The 15887-nt window shown below is 35.3% G+C and overlaps 5 protein-coding genes across 5 annotated transcripts; all 5 read left to right on the forward strand.

Annotated features, from left to right (window-relative positions):
* The first annotated feature begins 607 nt into the window (after positions 1-607).
* On the forward strand, positions 608-1376 carry LOC135132365 (cytochrome P450 2J3-like). Its single transcript, XM_064060439.1, has 4 exons — positions 608-643; positions 725-1040; positions 1090-1235; positions 1299-1376. Exons 2-4 carry the CDS (start codon positions 725-727, stop codon positions 1329-1331), a joined length of 495 nt encoding a protein of 164 aa, XP_063916509.1. The 5' UTR covers positions 608-643; the 3' UTR covers positions 1332-1376.
* LOC135131727 (cytochrome P450 2U1-like) lies at positions 1376-2399 on the forward strand. The gene is made up of 3 exons (XM_064059575.1): positions 1376-1500; positions 1561-2183; positions 2230-2399. Exons 1-3 carry the CDS (start codon positions 1376-1378, stop codon positions 2397-2399), a joined length of 918 nt encoding a protein of 305 aa, XP_063915645.1.
* Positions 2400-2873: 474 nt separating this feature from the next.
* Positions 2874-4636, forward strand: LOC135131728 (cytochrome P450 306a1-like). Its single transcript, XM_064059576.1, has 6 exons — positions 2874-2894; positions 2962-3274; positions 3325-3470; positions 3528-3727; positions 3780-4408; positions 4461-4636. Exons 1-6 carry the CDS (start codon positions 2874-2876, stop codon positions 4634-4636), a joined length of 1485 nt encoding a protein of 494 aa, XP_063915646.1.
* A 429-nt stretch (positions 4637-5065) lies between these two features.
* LOC135132673 (cytochrome P450 306a1-like) lies at positions 5066-6978 on the forward strand. Its single transcript, XM_064060838.1, has 6 exons — positions 5066-5181; positions 5229-5541; positions 5595-5740; positions 5793-5995; positions 6046-6647; positions 6695-6978. Exons 2-6 carry the CDS (start codon positions 5229-5231, stop codon positions 6868-6870), a joined length of 1440 nt encoding a protein of 479 aa, XP_063916908.1. The 5' UTR covers positions 5066-5181; the 3' UTR covers positions 6871-6978.
* Positions 6979-13979: 7001 nt separating this feature from the next.
* On the forward strand, positions 13980-15858 carry LOC135132197 (cytochrome P450 306a1-like). The gene is made up of 6 exons (XM_064060196.1): positions 13980-14067; positions 14113-14425; positions 14474-14619; positions 14670-14872; positions 14927-15537; positions 15585-15858. The coding sequence occupies exons 2-6, from the start codon at positions 14113-14115 to the stop codon at positions 15758-15760; spliced, it is 1449 nt and encodes a 482-aa protein (XP_063916266.1). The 5' UTR covers positions 13980-14067; the 3' UTR covers positions 15761-15858.
* The last annotated feature ends 29 nt before the right edge of the window (positions 15859-15887 follow it).

Here is a 15887-nt window from a genome sequence, read left to right on the forward strand (position 1 = left end):
ATTATAGGTTACTTAATCAAAAAATTGAGGACGATAAATTTCCCTTACCGAATATAACACGGCATATGAATGTTGAATATTACATTACCAACAAAAGTGAAATAACAGGATTTAAGAAACAAATGATGGACATAGAAACAAATTAACTTGAAGGTTATACAAAATCTTGTCGGAGAAAATGTGGTCTTAATGGATCGAAAAATAAAAGAGGAAGTCGAACATCAACTCAAGAGTGAGTTCGAGAAATCAGTACAGGAATGTATGGAAGATAGAGTGACGATCAGCACTAAGGAAGGGCACGCCTGTGCGTTTCTAGTGTGTACGACAATGATGACTCATTGCTGGTGATGGCGGCTGGAGAAAAGTCTGGAAGTGGAAGTCGTGATGGGCAATCTCGAAAGACCTCGACTGCGGAACCTCTAGAAGGGAATATGGCTTTAAATAGAGGCCACTTTTGGGAACTAAACTAACTAAATTATTGTAAAAAATAACCACTTGAAGTAGGATTATTATGTCTCAACAAGTAAGGTCGCGACAGTGAAATAGCGCAAGCATACATCACATTTGCGTAGATAAGATATTTTGACTTAGTCACACTACGGAGGTCATTAATACAGTGTTATAAAATAAATACCGCACAAAGGTAACATAGCAAATATTTAAAATAAAACCAATCTTGTAAAAGTAGAAAATAATGACAAATATACCGACAATTACTTTCCAGATGATCACAGCTCTGTCTATCGTAATAACAACAATATTAACAATACTCTTGTTGGTAAATTTTCGTAACAAGAAGTGTCTTCCCGGGCCATGGAATTTGCCAGTTATAGGTTATTTACACAAACTGGACCCAGTGGCACCTTATTTGACTTTAACAAAGCTTGTCCAAACATATGGACCTGTTTATGGCATCAAACTCGGCTCGATTAACGTTGCAGTCATAGCCGATGCCAAAATATTGAAGAAGGTGTTAGCTATTGACGAAACGCTTGAAAGACCGCCTCTCTACATGATAAACACAGCTTTCAAACATAAAGGTACTAGCATCAAGAAAAACGTATTCTGGAAGCTTCAAATTTCTTATAGGAGTGGCTTTTGCGTCTGTTGATCTATGGAGAGAGCAACGTAAATTTCTGGCAATTTTTTTAAGAACAGTCGGAGCTGCTAAAGTTTCACCCAATAAGAAAGCGTGTGAGGAGTTAATAAAAAAGCACGCCGAAAAATTTGTACAAGTAAGTTATAGAAAAAAAAATGGTCTTCTAGAAATTGTTGTAAATACAGAAGCAATGTTTTAGACTGTGAAAAGTAAAGCTTGTGCGTCCCAGTAGATCCTTTAGAACTGCTCACCAATTACGTAAGCGATATCGCGGGAATGTTGTTTTTGGGTAAACCATTTTCGTTAAATAACAAGATGATTGCTGATTTACAACAGAGTTTTAACATGATAGCTAAATCAGTGGGATTTGGAGGTCCACTAAATTTCTTACCCATTTTACGGTATATATGATTTATACTTAGATTATATATTTAAATTTAAAACGTGGTGATTTTTTTTAGTTTCTTCCCACAGTTCAAACACGCAGTACCAGCACTAAAAGACGCCGTGAACAAAGTTGCTGAAATTCACACCCACCTGATCAATGAATGTCAAAAGTCCATGTGTACCAAGGATTCTCCCTCGAATCTTATTGAAGCGTTTCTGTTACGAGTGTCTAAAGAAAGTTCTAAGCATAATTACAACATCGAGCAGCTGAATTACCTTTTGTATGACGTTTTTATTGGTTCTACTAGTAGTACTACAAGTTCCTTATCCTGGGGTTTGCTATATTTGGCCCAGTACGAAGACGTGCAAAATACAATGCGACAAGAACTCCTAGAAATATTGCAAAATAAAACGGTACAAATGGAAGACTTTGAAAATTTACACTACACTAAAGCAGCTATTGCCGAAATGATGAGAATTAGAACTATAGCACCTTTAGGAATACCGCACTACGCTTCTGAAGATATTTGCGTTGAAGGATTTACAATTCCTAAAGGCACAATGATAACGCCATTATTATGGGCCATTCACATGGATCCAAAAGTTTACAAAGACCCGGAAGAATTTCGTCCTGAAAGATTTTTGGACAAGGATGGAAGATTTTGTAAATCGGAGCTACTTCTTCCTTTTTTAACTGGTAAGATAAGACTTGTAGACTAACTAAAATGTAAATTTTTTTCAAGGTAAAAGAATCTGCGTTGGAGAAGAACTAGCAATAATAATTATGTCAGTGCTTGTTGCTACTGTTTTACAGAACTTTAAAATAGAACGTAGTGACTGTCTAGATTTTGACGGTCATTATGGTTGTACGCTAAAACCTAAATCCCAACAAATAATTTTTACAAAAATATGAGTGTGAATGGATTGGGGCTGGTTTAAAATAAACTTAGTGCGTAATAAATTATTGTCTTTTCTCTAATTTTCCCTACTTTCTTCTTGTACAATTTCAAACATGTCTGCATGTTTATTTTATTCATCTACAGTTTCTTCTAGATGATCTTATCAAAATTTCTGGTCTTCTATTGTATAGTCTAACAAATGAAGGACCTACCTGTAGCTAACTAGAGGATTTTTTCTTCGGTCATATGGTACCTACGTTGTATCATTGTTTATTCTAAATTGACTTTCAGTGTTCACAGTGGACTTAACACATTTTTTGTAAAGTGGTACCTACATTGTATTTGGCCTTTGGAACCCCATTATTTTTAATAGGTACTAATTTTTGCATACGGTGTTCTTTATTGACGTAGTAAGTATATTATAAATACTTCAACACATTTCCAGAAAAACATTTTTTAATATTAACTTGATGTGTTCAAGGTAAAGAATGGTGAATATAAATAGCAATGTGCTTTGTTTTATTTCTCCAATACTATAAAACAAATAATAATAAACAAACCGACATTTGTTTGCAGATGATCGTAACGCTATTTGTACTAACAATAATATTGTCAGTAATTTTCTGGAAAAATGTTTATCATAAAAAGTGCCTTCCAGGACCCTGGAATCTGCCAGTTTTAGGTTACTTACATAAATTAAATCCGGCGGCGCCTTACTTGACTTTAACCGAACTTGCCAAAAAATACGGTCCTGTGTATAGCATTAAACTCGGCTTCGTCAACGTTGTAGTCATAGCTGAAGTGAAAATATTGAAAAAGGTGTTAGCAAAGAATGAAGCACTCGAAAGACCGTCTCTGTATATGACAAACACGACATTCGAAAACAAAGGTACTACTTTTGGACCAGAACAAACATCGAAAACTTCACTGTCATTGTAGGACTCGGTTTCACACCCATCGATCTGTGGAAAGATCAACGCAAATTTGTGGCAAATTTTTTAAGAACAGTCGGAGCCGCTAGAGTTTCGCCAAATAAGAAGGAGTGTGAAAGGTTAATCAGAACCCAGGCTGAAGAATTTGTACAAGTGAGTAATTGGAAGAAGTCGTGAAGTGGAAAATTTTCTTTTGGTGTCAATTTTCAGGTTGTGAAAAGTCAAGCTTGTGTACCACTGAACCCTTTAGAATTGCTTAACAATTACGTTTGTGGAATCGCCAGCAGGTTATTTCTGGGGACACAATTTTCAATGGATAGCAAAACGGTTGCCGATTTAGCACACAATATCAACACCATAATTAAATTAGTAGCCTTTGGAGGCCCACTAAACTTCTTGCCTTTTTTACGGTATGCTATGGATTTACGATAGTCATACTATTAATTTTATCGTTTCTTTAAGTTTCTTACCAAAATATAAAAGATCATTAACAGCACTCAAAGAAGCCGTTAGTAGAGTTCGTGAAATTCAGAAGACACTGATAACCGAATGCCAAAAATCCGTCTGTAACGTCAACACAAATCCTCCATTAGGTCTTATAAAAGCATTTCTGCTAGAAATGTCCAAAGGAGCTCCTAAACATATTTATAACCTTGACCAGCTGCATTATCTTCTCTTTGACACCTTCATTGGTTTCACTGAAACCACCATAAGTACCTTAGTTTGGATTTTGCTATATTTGGCGCAGTACGACGAAGTGCAAACTAAAATACGACAAGAACTTGTAGAGGTTTTGCAAGATAAAAGAGCAGAAATGGAGGACTTTGTGAATTTGCATTACACCAAAGCAGCTATTGCTGAAGTAACAAGAATCAGAACTGTGGCACCTCTGGGAATACCACACTGTGCGTCCGACAATATTTGCGTTGAAAATTTTACTATTCCGAAAGGTTCAATGATAATGCCATTATTGTGGGCAATTCACATGGATCCGAAGGTACACAAAGAGCCGGAGGAATTTCGTCCTGAGAGATTTTTGAACGATGATGGATTTTTTGTTAAACCGGAATCATTCCTTCCGTTTCAAAGCGGTAATACAGAATGAGTTTACAAAGGATTGAAACGTATAGAGATTTGTTTTAGGTAAAAGAGTCTGTATTGGAGAAGATATAGCACAAATCATGATGTCGATATTAATAGCTAATGTGTTGAAGAATTTTAAAATCGAACGTCCTGACTCGTCTCCAATAGATTTCACTGGTGTCTGTGGTGCTTTGCTAACCCCTAAAGCACAGAAAATTATATTTAAAAAGTTATAACTTTGTGAAACATTGTGGTACTTCTACCACTTGGCAATAATAATATTTCTCTATATGCTAAACATTTTGTTCCAAGGCAATCTCCTTCTTTTCCTATATTTAGCATAGTACGTAGACGTGCAGAATAAAGTTCGAGAAGAACTTGCACCTCTGCAATATAAAACCGTCGACGGGTTTACAATTCCCAAAGGTACGTTAATAGTACCGTTACCATGTGCGAATCATATATTTGTCGCATTAGTAAAGTGAACCATGCAGAATAACTAAAAATATAAATATTTGTTAAATGAAATGTTAAAATTGGTGTTTTTTTTTAAGATTTTTATTTTGTGCATTAAAAATGTTTACAATAAAACCATGCAGATACATTTTTGTCTACTAATGCATGTAAATTTTACTTGACCTTGCTAGTTTTGAAAAGATACCTGTTGATATTTTCACTGTTGAGTATGAACAACTGCATTACATACACCTTCAATATCGTACCGTGATTGTAGTACCTCGTTGTACTATACTGAAGAATTATAACATTAAATTTAAATACGGTATGTATGCACAGTCCAAATACAATACACAAATGAAAATTTTTCAGATGATTGGAACAATATTTGTCGTAATAATTATAACAACACTACTTCTTTTTACTCTATTTCGTGACAAAAAAAGTCTCCCAGGACCATGGAATTTGCCAATTATAGGTTACCTACACAAACTAGACCCAACGGCACCTTATTTAACTTTAACAGAACTTGTCGACAAATATGGTCCTGTTTATACCATTAAACTTGGCCTAATTAATGTTGTAGCTAAAGCTGATGCGAAAATAGTGAAAAAGGTTTTAGCAAAAGACGAAACTCTTACAAGACCGCCTCTCTATATGTTAAACACGATTTTCGAAAACAAAGGTACTACTTTTGGAAAAAACATAGTCTGAAAAATTTACCTACCGTTATTCTAGGATTTGCATTTGCGGCTCTCGATCTCTGGAGAGACCAACGCAAATTTGTGGCAAATTTTTTGAAAACAGTGGGAGCAGTCAGAGTTTCACCAAATAGAAAGGCGTGTGAAGCATCAATAAGAGAATATGCAGAAGAATTTGTACAAGTGAGTTGATAAAACATTGTTTCAATTGAAGATTTGTTGACTAAATATTTAGGCTGTGGAAAGTCAAAACCATTCTGTACTATTGGATCCTTCAGAATTTGTTACCCTCTATGTAAATAACGTCGCCGGGAGCTTGATTCTGGGCAAACAGCTTTTATTGGATAAAAAGACGGCTGCTGATTTAACAGAAAGTCTTGATAAAGTAGCTGAATCCATAGCGTTTGGAGGTCCCTTAAACTTTTTACCTTTTTTAAGGTATGTGTAAACTTGTAGTCCTATCACACAATTTAATTTTTTCCTTCAAGTTTCCTACCAAAATTCAGAAAATCAATAAACGAGTTAAAAGAAGCAATGAACAGGGTTCGTAAAATTGAACGAAAAGTGATAGACGAGTGTCAAACGTCTTTCAGTGAAGACACTCCATCGAGCGCTGTTGAGGCATTTCTGTCGCAAATGTCCAAAGGAGCTCCTAGACATATTTACAACCTTGACCAGTTACACTACCTCCTATTTGACCTTTTTCTGGCCTCCACTGAAAGTATCATAACCACTTTACGTTGGACACTGTTATATTTGGCTCAGTACCAGGACGTGCAAAATAAAATTCGACAAGAACTCCTAGAGATGGAAATGGAAGATTTTGCAAATTTACATTACACTAAAGCAGCGATTGCTGAAGTGAGTAGAATTAGGACCTTAGCACCGTTGGGAATACCACACTATGCGGCTAAAAATATTTCCGTTGAAAATTTTAACATTCCCAAGGGTGCAATGATAATGCCGCTATTATGGGCAATCCACATGGACCCGAAAGTCCACAAAGACCCGGATGAGTTTCGTCCTGAAAGATTTCTGGACAGCGATGGAAATTTTTTTAAGCCGGAATCGTTCCTTCCGTTTCAGACTGGTAAGACGGAATTTGTAGAAAACTGAGAGTGCAGACTTCTGTTTAAGGTAAAAGAATGTGCGTTGGCGAAGACCTAGCTCACATGATGTTGCAAATATTTGTTGTTAATGTTTTGAAGAACTTTGAAATCGGACGTCCTGAGGGTTGTTCGTTGGATTTTACTGGTGTTTGTGGTGCTTCGCTGACCCCTAAACCACAGAAGATCATTTTTAAGAAGATATAAGTGCAAATTTGCTAAAGTCGGCTACAAAGTTACATAATAATAACATCTAGGAGTATTTTATAATTCACTTTTAGGAATAAAATTATTAATGTTGTTTAGACAGAATAATACGGGATTTTTATATATTCAGTGAAAGTTTTTGTTTCCTTACAGATACAAGTTGATAAAATTATCGCTAATAGGGAGGAGAGTAACAGTCGAATCTTTTAAAATCAATTAAACAAGATGTAAACATTTCTAGGCTCGGGAAGTTCAATATCAACAACCTACGTAGTTGCCCAATAAAAGTCATCTTAGAGAGTGATTCGGAAGCAGTTAATCAAATTCTCCTACATAGAAAACAGAAACAAATTTAAAAATTCGTTATATTAAAGGCATCCTTAAAGATCATTTCTTTAAATTAAGTCAATATCTCGATTTCAACTTGCACTGGTGGGACCAATTTAAAACCCCAAACTTGGGTTTCTACCTCTGATAAACCCCCAAACTCTTCTTCTTTTGGCATTCCCTCTACAGCTTTTCTGTCAATATTTACGCGGGTTGCGTTCTAAATGTGTTGGAAATATTGTTTAGTCTTATCTTAGCAAGTACTAGTCCCGTCCACCCGCTTCCTATATTGTCTTAAAGAGTGTCATTAGCCAAAGTTAGTCTTATTTTTAGCAAGTAATAACCCCGCCCACCCACCCACGATATTCTCATTCTAAGGACTAGTTTTATTTCTGTTCAGTATGGGATCCACTTTCATTCAGAGCAGATAAAATAAATCACTGAAATGGAGCTGGGGTGGGTGGGCGGGTTTAATTATATGTTCTTCTGCAAATGGGAGTGCGGCTGTTAAAAAAAAAAAAAAAAAAGCCTAACAGTAATTTTTTTGGTTATACTCCTACTATTTACCTCTAGATTTATTTCTTATTTTGTAAGAAGAAAATGAGAAGACGGATGGGTGGGCGGGCCTAAGTTTAATTTTTCTTGCAGAGTCCTTTATAAGCCAAGAATAGCCCCGCGGATTTGAAGCCTCTTCATTCTTGCAACTACTGTTAATTTTTTTTAATGTTATCTTAGCAAGTATTAGCCCCGCCCACCCGCCCTTTATTGTTTTAAATGGTATCATTTGTCAAATTCAGTCTTATCTTAGCTGATGCTTGACCCGACCAGCCACCCTTTATTTTCTCAGAGGGTATGTCATTTGCCAAACTGAGGCTTATCTTAGCAATTAATAACCCCGCCCACCCACCCACGCTATTTTCATTCTAAGGACTAATTTTATTTTTGTTCAGTATGGGATCCATTTTCATTCAGAGCAGATAAAATAAATTTCTGAAATGGAGACAGGGTGGGTGGGTGGGGTTAATTATATATTCTTCTGCAGAATGGGAGTGCGGCTGTTAAAAAAATTGGTCTAAAGAGTTTAGACAGTACTTCCCTCGCTGTCGGAAACTTGACGACTGCATGCCTATTGTGTTTTTTTTCTCATTACATTTTTGCAAGGACACGTATATCAGTTGGGATAGATGTAGTGTAATACTAAGAATAAAATTATTGTATTCTCAAATTTTCGGGAAAATGAATTGGGTCGTTTTGAATATTGATTTGTCATAATCAATAAAATAACGAAACAATTTACTCACGTATACGTATCAGAGGCAACTGAAAATCGTGTATGTATAAACATTCTTAATTTAAGATGACAGGCGTAACAGCATACGTGAGAGTCAAACAGAGAAACTGTAAACAAAACGACCATCGGTTTTATTGCTTCGACTTCCGCTTATTATATAAAACATTGGGTTTTATTTTAATTCTTGACGGTGAAATTCACAATTGGTTGATTATCATGTCTATTTCACATTCGCGGAACCAAGTGAGCGCATAAAACAAATGCAGGTCTGTAATGTTAAAGTCGATGTAAATAAGCGTGCTACCCTTATGTTTCAACCGAGTTTTTCCTTTAACAAATTTTGTGTCTACCAAATTGGGTTGGTTGGGGTGTAATACTAATAATAAGTGTTGCCTTTAATTTAATCAATAAAATAAATTGACTTCATTAATTTTTTTGAACCACCTCTTAAGAAAATCTAAAAAATATGAATGGAATGATAAATCACAAGTACAAACTCATCATATTTTTTGCATTTTAGATAGGATTTATTTAGCAAAATTTAAGGGTGACGTCATCAATTTTTTTAGGAGCGATGAACAAATACATTTTGAACAAAAGTTTACCATGCTTATAATAACTTTAAAATATTCCCAAGATTTCAAAGCATTCGGTTTTGTAATTCCTGATTAAATCGATAAAATAAATTCACGCCTTCATTAATTTTTTTGAGTCACCCTGCATATGCAAATCCAAAAATATGAATGGAATGATAAATCACAAGTACAGGCTCATCATATTTTGTACATTTTAGATACGATTTATTCGGCAAACTTTTGAGCTGACGTCATCAGTTTTTTGTAGAAGATAACCAAATATATTTTGACTAAAAATTTATTATGCTCTTTATAACCTTAAAACATCTGCAAGATTTCAAAGCATTCGGTTTTGTAGTTCCTGATTAAATCAATAAAGTAAATCTACGCATTCATTAATTTTTTTGAGTCACCCTGTATATGCAAATCGAAAAAATTTGAATGGAATGATAAATCACAAGAAGAGACTCACCATATTTTGTACATTTTAGGTAGGATTTATTCAGCAAAATTTTGTGGTGACATCTTAAATTTTTTAGGGGGGACGACCAAATACGTTTTGATCAAAAATTTACCATGCTTATGATAATTTTAAAATATCTTCAAGATTTCGAAGCATTCGGTTTTGTAGTTCCTGAGTAAATCAGTAAAATAAATTTACGCTTTCATTTATTTTCTTGAATCACCCTGTATATGCAAATCCAAAAAATTTGAATGGAGTGATAGATCACAAGTACAGACTGATCATATTTTGTACATTTTAGATATGATTTATTCGGCAAATTTTCGAGCTGACGTCATCAAGTTTTTGGAGGGGATAAGCAAATATATTTTGACTAAACATTTATTATGCTCTTTATAACCTTAAAACATCTGCAAGATGTCAGAGCATTCCGTTTTGTAGTTCCTGATTAAATCAATAAAATAAATTTACGCATTCATTAATTTTTTTGAGTCACTCTGTATATGCAAATCCAAAAAATATGATAAATGACAAGTACAGGCTCGTCATATTTTGTACATTTTAGATATGATTTATTCGGCAAACTTTCGAGCTGACGTCATCAAGTTTTTGGAGGGGATAAGCAAATATATTTTGACTAAACATTTATTATGCTCTTTATGACCTTAAAACATCTGCAAGATTTCAGAGCATTCCGTTTTGTAGTTCCTGATTAAATCAATAAAATATATTTACGCATTCATTAATTTTTTTGAGTCACCCTGTATATGCAAATCCAAAAAATATGAATGGAGTGATAGATCACAAGTACAGACTCATCATATTTTGTACATTTTAGATATGATTTATTCCACAAACTTTTGAACTGACGTCATCAAGTTTTTGGAGGGGATAAGCAAATATTTTTTGACTAAAGATTTATGATGCTCTTTATAGCCTTAAAACATCTGCAACATTTCAAAGCATTCTGGTTAGCAGATTAAAAATTAAATTTCAAAATGTTGTTTTATAATTTTGATTTTTTTTCCAAAAATCTGGACGTTTCGGGTGAAAAGTCGATTCAGAGTTGTAAACTACATGTGTAGGACTATGTTATTTTATACAATTGAAAACCCATTTACTATGTACAATTTTGAAGTGACGTCATCGCATTAGTGGTGGGGATGATTAGACAAATTTTGGTTAGCGTTTTACCATATACATGATATTCTTAATATAAGTACAAAATTTCACAACAATCGGTCGAGTACTTTCGGAGATTATCTGTCTAATAAAAATCCGGGACGGCAGACGGACAGACGGACAGACGGACGGACAGACGGACGGACAGACGGACAGACGGACAGACGGACAGACGGACAGACAGACGGAAATGGGAGACCTATTTCTTCGTCTTCTAGGGGTCATGAAAGATCGAGAAAACGTAAAAGTAGAGAGTCGGCCGACGGACTCGATTACAATACTTCCTTTGCTTACGCTCGGGAAGTAAAAAGAGTAATTTTTTTGTTATACTCTTTATCTTAAGATTTATTTCTTATTTTGTAAGAAGAAAATGAGAAAACGGGTGGGTGGGAGGGGCTAAATTTAACTTTTTTTTGCAGAATCCTTTAGAAGCAAGGAGTAGTTCCGCCGATTCGCCTCCTCTTCGCTCTAGTAACTATTCTTCATATTGTATAGATTTATCTTAGCAAATACTAGCCCCGCCCACCCGCCCTCTATGTTGTGCAAAAGGTGTCATTAGCCAAAATCAGTCTCGTCTTAGCTGGTGCTAGACCCGCCCACTCATCCTCTATTTTCTTAGAGGGTATGTCAGTCTTGTCTTAGCAATTATAAACCCCGCCCACCCACACACACTAATTTTATTTTAAGGACTAATTATCTTAGCAAGTATTAGCCCCGCCCAACCACCCACGCTATTCTCATTCTAAGGACTAATTTTATTTCTGTTCAGATAAAATGAATTTCTGAAATGGAGACGGGGTGGGTGGGTGGAGTTAATTATATTTTTTTCTACAGAATGGGCGTGCACTTGTTAAAAAAAGAAAAAAAGGCCTAACAGGTTTTTTTTGTTATACTATTTACCTTAAGATCTATTTTTTATTTTGTAAGAAAAAAATAAGAGAAAACGGGTGGGTGGGCGGGGCTAAGTTTCACTTTTTCTTGCAAAGTCCTTTATAAGCAAGGAATAGCCTTGCCCATTGGCCTCCCCGTCATTCTAGTAACTACTGTTAAGTTTGTTTAGTCCTATCCTCGCAAGTATTAGCCCCGCCCACCCGCCCTTTATTGTCTTAAATGGTGTCATTTGTCAAAATCAGTGATATCTTAGCTGGTGCTTGACCCGGCCAGTCACCCTCTATTTTCTTAGAGGGTATATCATTTGCCAAAGTGGGGGTTCTCTTAGCAATTAATAACCCCGCCCACCCACCCAAGCTATTCTCATTCTAATGACTAATTTTATTTTTATTCAGTGTGGGATCCACTTTCATTCGGAGCAGATAAAATGAATCTCTGAAATGGAGCTAGGGTGGGTGGGCGGGGTTAATTATATTTTTTTCTTCAGAATGGGAATGCGGCTATTAAAAAAGAAAAAAAGACCTAACAGTTTTTGTTTGTTATACTATTTATCTTAAGACTTATTTCTTATTTTGTGAGAAGAAAAGGAGAAAACGGGTGGGTGGGCGGGGCTAAGTTTAACTTTTTCTTGCAGAGCCCTTTATAAACAAGGAATAGCCCCGCCCATTCGCCGCCTGTTCATCCTATTAACCACTCTTAATATTGTTTACTCTTATCTGAGTAAGTACTAACCCCGCCCGCCTGCCCGCCCTCTATGTCGTAAAGTGTGTCATTTGCCAAAATCAGTCTTATCTTAGCAGGTGGTAGACCCACCCACTCACCCTCTATTTTCTTAGATGGTAGGTCAATTGCCAAAGTGAGTCTTATCTTAGCAAGTAGGTACTAACCCCGCCCATCCACCCACGCTATTCTCATTCTAAGGACAAATTTTATTTCTGTTCATTACTGGATCCACTTTAATTCAAACCAGATAAAATTAATCACTGAAATGGAGGCGGGGCGGTTGGGCGGGGTAAATATATTTTCCTCTGCAGAGTCCTCTATAACCAAGGAATAGCCCCGTCGATTCCCCTTCTCTTTACTACTCTTAATATTGTTTAGTCTTATCTTAGCAAGTACTAGCCCCGCCCACCCACCCACGCTATTCTCGTTCTAAGGACTAATTTTATTTCTGTTCAATATGGGATCCACTTTCATTCAGAGCAGATAAAATGGATCTCTGAAATGAAGGCGGGGTGGGTGGGCGGGGTTAATTATATGTTCAACTGTAGAATAGGAGTGCGGCTGTTAAAAAAAAGGCCTAACAGTAATTTTTTTGTTATATTATTTACCTTAAGATTTAGTTCTTATTTTGTAACAAGAAAATGAGAAAACGGGTAGGTGGGCGGGGCTAAGTTTAACTTTCTTTGCAGAGTCCTTTATAGGCATTTGATATTGATTGGAGTTTTATAAATAATATTGATAATGTTGAAGAAGCATATTCCGAATTTTATGATACTCTGTACAGTTTATTTGACTCAACCATGTCCAAATATTCTTTCTCAAATCTCCAACGCCAGTATTAAATCCCTGCTTGGTTTAGTAGTGACGTCATTAATTCTATTCGGTAAAAAAATAGTGCTTTTAAGAAATAAGTACAAAAAGAGTGGATCTTCACAATCATAAGACGCATTTAAACGTCTTCATTTCAACTCCAAACAACTTACTTATTAATATTGCTTACAAAAAATACTTATCTGACTTAGAACAATCCATACCTGTTGATTCCAAAAAGTTCTGGAGCTTTATTCAAAGCAAAAAAGAACATCTAGATTCTAGAATAGAAAGTCAATGAGTTATATAATATAATATAATCCATGTGAAATTGTAGACGCTTTTGCAGACTTCTTCAATAGATTTTAGATCCGATAAATTTTACATCTATTTGTGATTTTCCGCTAATGTCCAAAATTCAAAAAATAACTTCCACAAAGATATGAGTTGTATAATTATCTATGTGAATATTTGTTTACAATAAAAACAAAATTTTAAAATTGGTTGTCTTTTTATTCAACGGACTTTTATTATGTTGCACTATTTGCAGTAAAACCAGTTTTTGGAAAAATGTAAACGTTAAATACGAGTATGTATTAATGTTTTGCAAAATGGAGTACCCTAAACTAAATTAAAATATGATCCAACTAACTATAAATCACGTTGGTTTTATGGCGCAGGAATACAACGTAACATTTGTTGTAATTTTAGGGACGTGATATACACACTTATTGATAATCAGCATGCTAATAAATGTAAATTTTATTTAGCCTTGCTATGTCTACATTTATCGTCAAAATCGCTATTTTCTTTTTAGGCTTTTTACATTGTTGATAGTCTTGTTGAGTATAAACAACTTCATTACAAATTATTTTCACCGTGTTGACAAGACATCGTTTAAGTACAACTGAAGAAATATACACTAAAACAATACAGTATGTACAGTACAAATAGAACAAATAAACCAAAATTTTTTTCAGATGATCGTGACGATATTTATCGTCATAATTATAACAACACTATTTTTGTTCACGATTTTCCGTGACAAAAAATGTCTTCCGGGACCATGGAATTTGCCCATTGTAGGTTACCTACACAAACTAGATCCAGCAGCACCACACTTAACTTTTACAAAACTTGGACAAGAATATGGACCTGTTTACAGTGTTAAACTTGGTTCTGTTAACGCCGTCGTTATAACTGACGCTAAAATACTAAAAAAGGTGTTAGCAAAGGACGAAACACTTGAAAGACCGCAGCTCTATCTTTTAGACAGGGTATTTAATCGAAAAGGTACTAGATTCCGAATAAACTATATAGAAAACTTGATAGTCATTGTAGGGATCTTAATGTTGCCTGTCGACATATGGAAAGATCAACATAAGTTTTTGATAAATTTTTTTAAAATAATAGGAGCCAGTAGAGTTTCCCCAAATAAGAAAACCTGTGAGGCGTTAATAAGAAAATATTTGGAAGAATTTGTACAAGTAAGTGAGTTAACGGAAGATTCTTTGATAAATTTCCTTCCACTGTTCAGATTATTAGAAGTGAAGATCATTGTGTAACAATGGATCCTACAGAATATATAGCCCACTGTGTTAATAATATCGCTGGAATGCTACTTCTGGGTAAATCATATTCCTTGGACGACAAAACAGTTACCGACTTAACACAGAATCTTGATGAGGTAGTTAAACGCATGACATTTGCAGGTCCATTAAACTTCTTGCCATTTTTACGGTATGTGAACGGTTTAGAGGAAAACACGAAAATTTAAAATATGAATGTTTCCAGTTTCATACCAAAGTACAAAAGATCACTAGCTTCCTTAAAAAAATCCGTTCATGTCATTCGTGATATTCAAAAGAAACTTATACATGAGTGCCAAGAATCCATGTCTAGTAATAAAACAGAAGTTCCGTCAAATCTCATTCAAGCATTTCTCCTCCAGATGTCTAGAGGCAGCCCTGAGCACATTTACAACCATGACCAACTACAATACCTTTTATTCGACCTTTATCTTGCCATCACTGAAACTACCAAAACCTCCTTTCGTTGGATTTTATTATACTTGGCCCAGTACGAAGAAGTACAAAATAAAATACGACAAGAACTACTAGAGGTAGAAATGGATGACTTTGCAGACTTACACTACACCAAAGCGACTCTCGCTGAAGTGGCCAGAATTAGAAGTGTAGTACCAATTGGCGTACCACAATTGGTTTCCGAAAATATTTGCGTGGAAGGATTTCCCATTCCAAAAGGCGCAGTGATAATGTCGATGTTATGGGCGATCCACATGGATCCGAAAGTTTACGAAGAACCGGAAGAATTCCGCCCTGAACGATTTCTAAACAACGATGGAAAATTTTTCAGACCGGAATCGTACCTTCCGTTCCAGACCGGTAAGACAGAAAACGCATAAAACGAGAAGTGCAGAAATTTGTTTAAGGTAAAAGAATGTGTATTGGAGACGACTTAACACAGATGATGTTGTCGATGTTTGTTGGTATTGTGTTGAAGAATTTTAAACTTGCACCTACTGACTCTTCCCCGATAGACTTCACCGGCATTTGTAATTCTACTGTGTCTCCTAAACCCCAAAAAATAGTCTTTAAACCGATATAGGGTATTAAATAGGGTTTTTGTGTGTTAGAGAATTTATCAATAGTTTTATGGTATGTACCAAGGTGGATTTGTCTATTAAATGGAGTACAAGAGTTTAACAGCCTGAATTTTATTTATACTTTATCAT

Source organism: Zophobas morio, unplaced genomic scaffold (assembly GCF_036711695.1).
Source record: "Zophobas morio isolate AGI-343-1 ecotype UQ-CSIRO unplaced genomic scaffold, CSIRO_AGI_Zmor_V1 ptg000021l, whole genome shotgun sequence".
Lineage (NCBI taxonomy): Eukaryota > Metazoa > Arthropoda > Insecta > Coleoptera > Tenebrionidae > Zophobas > Zophobas morio.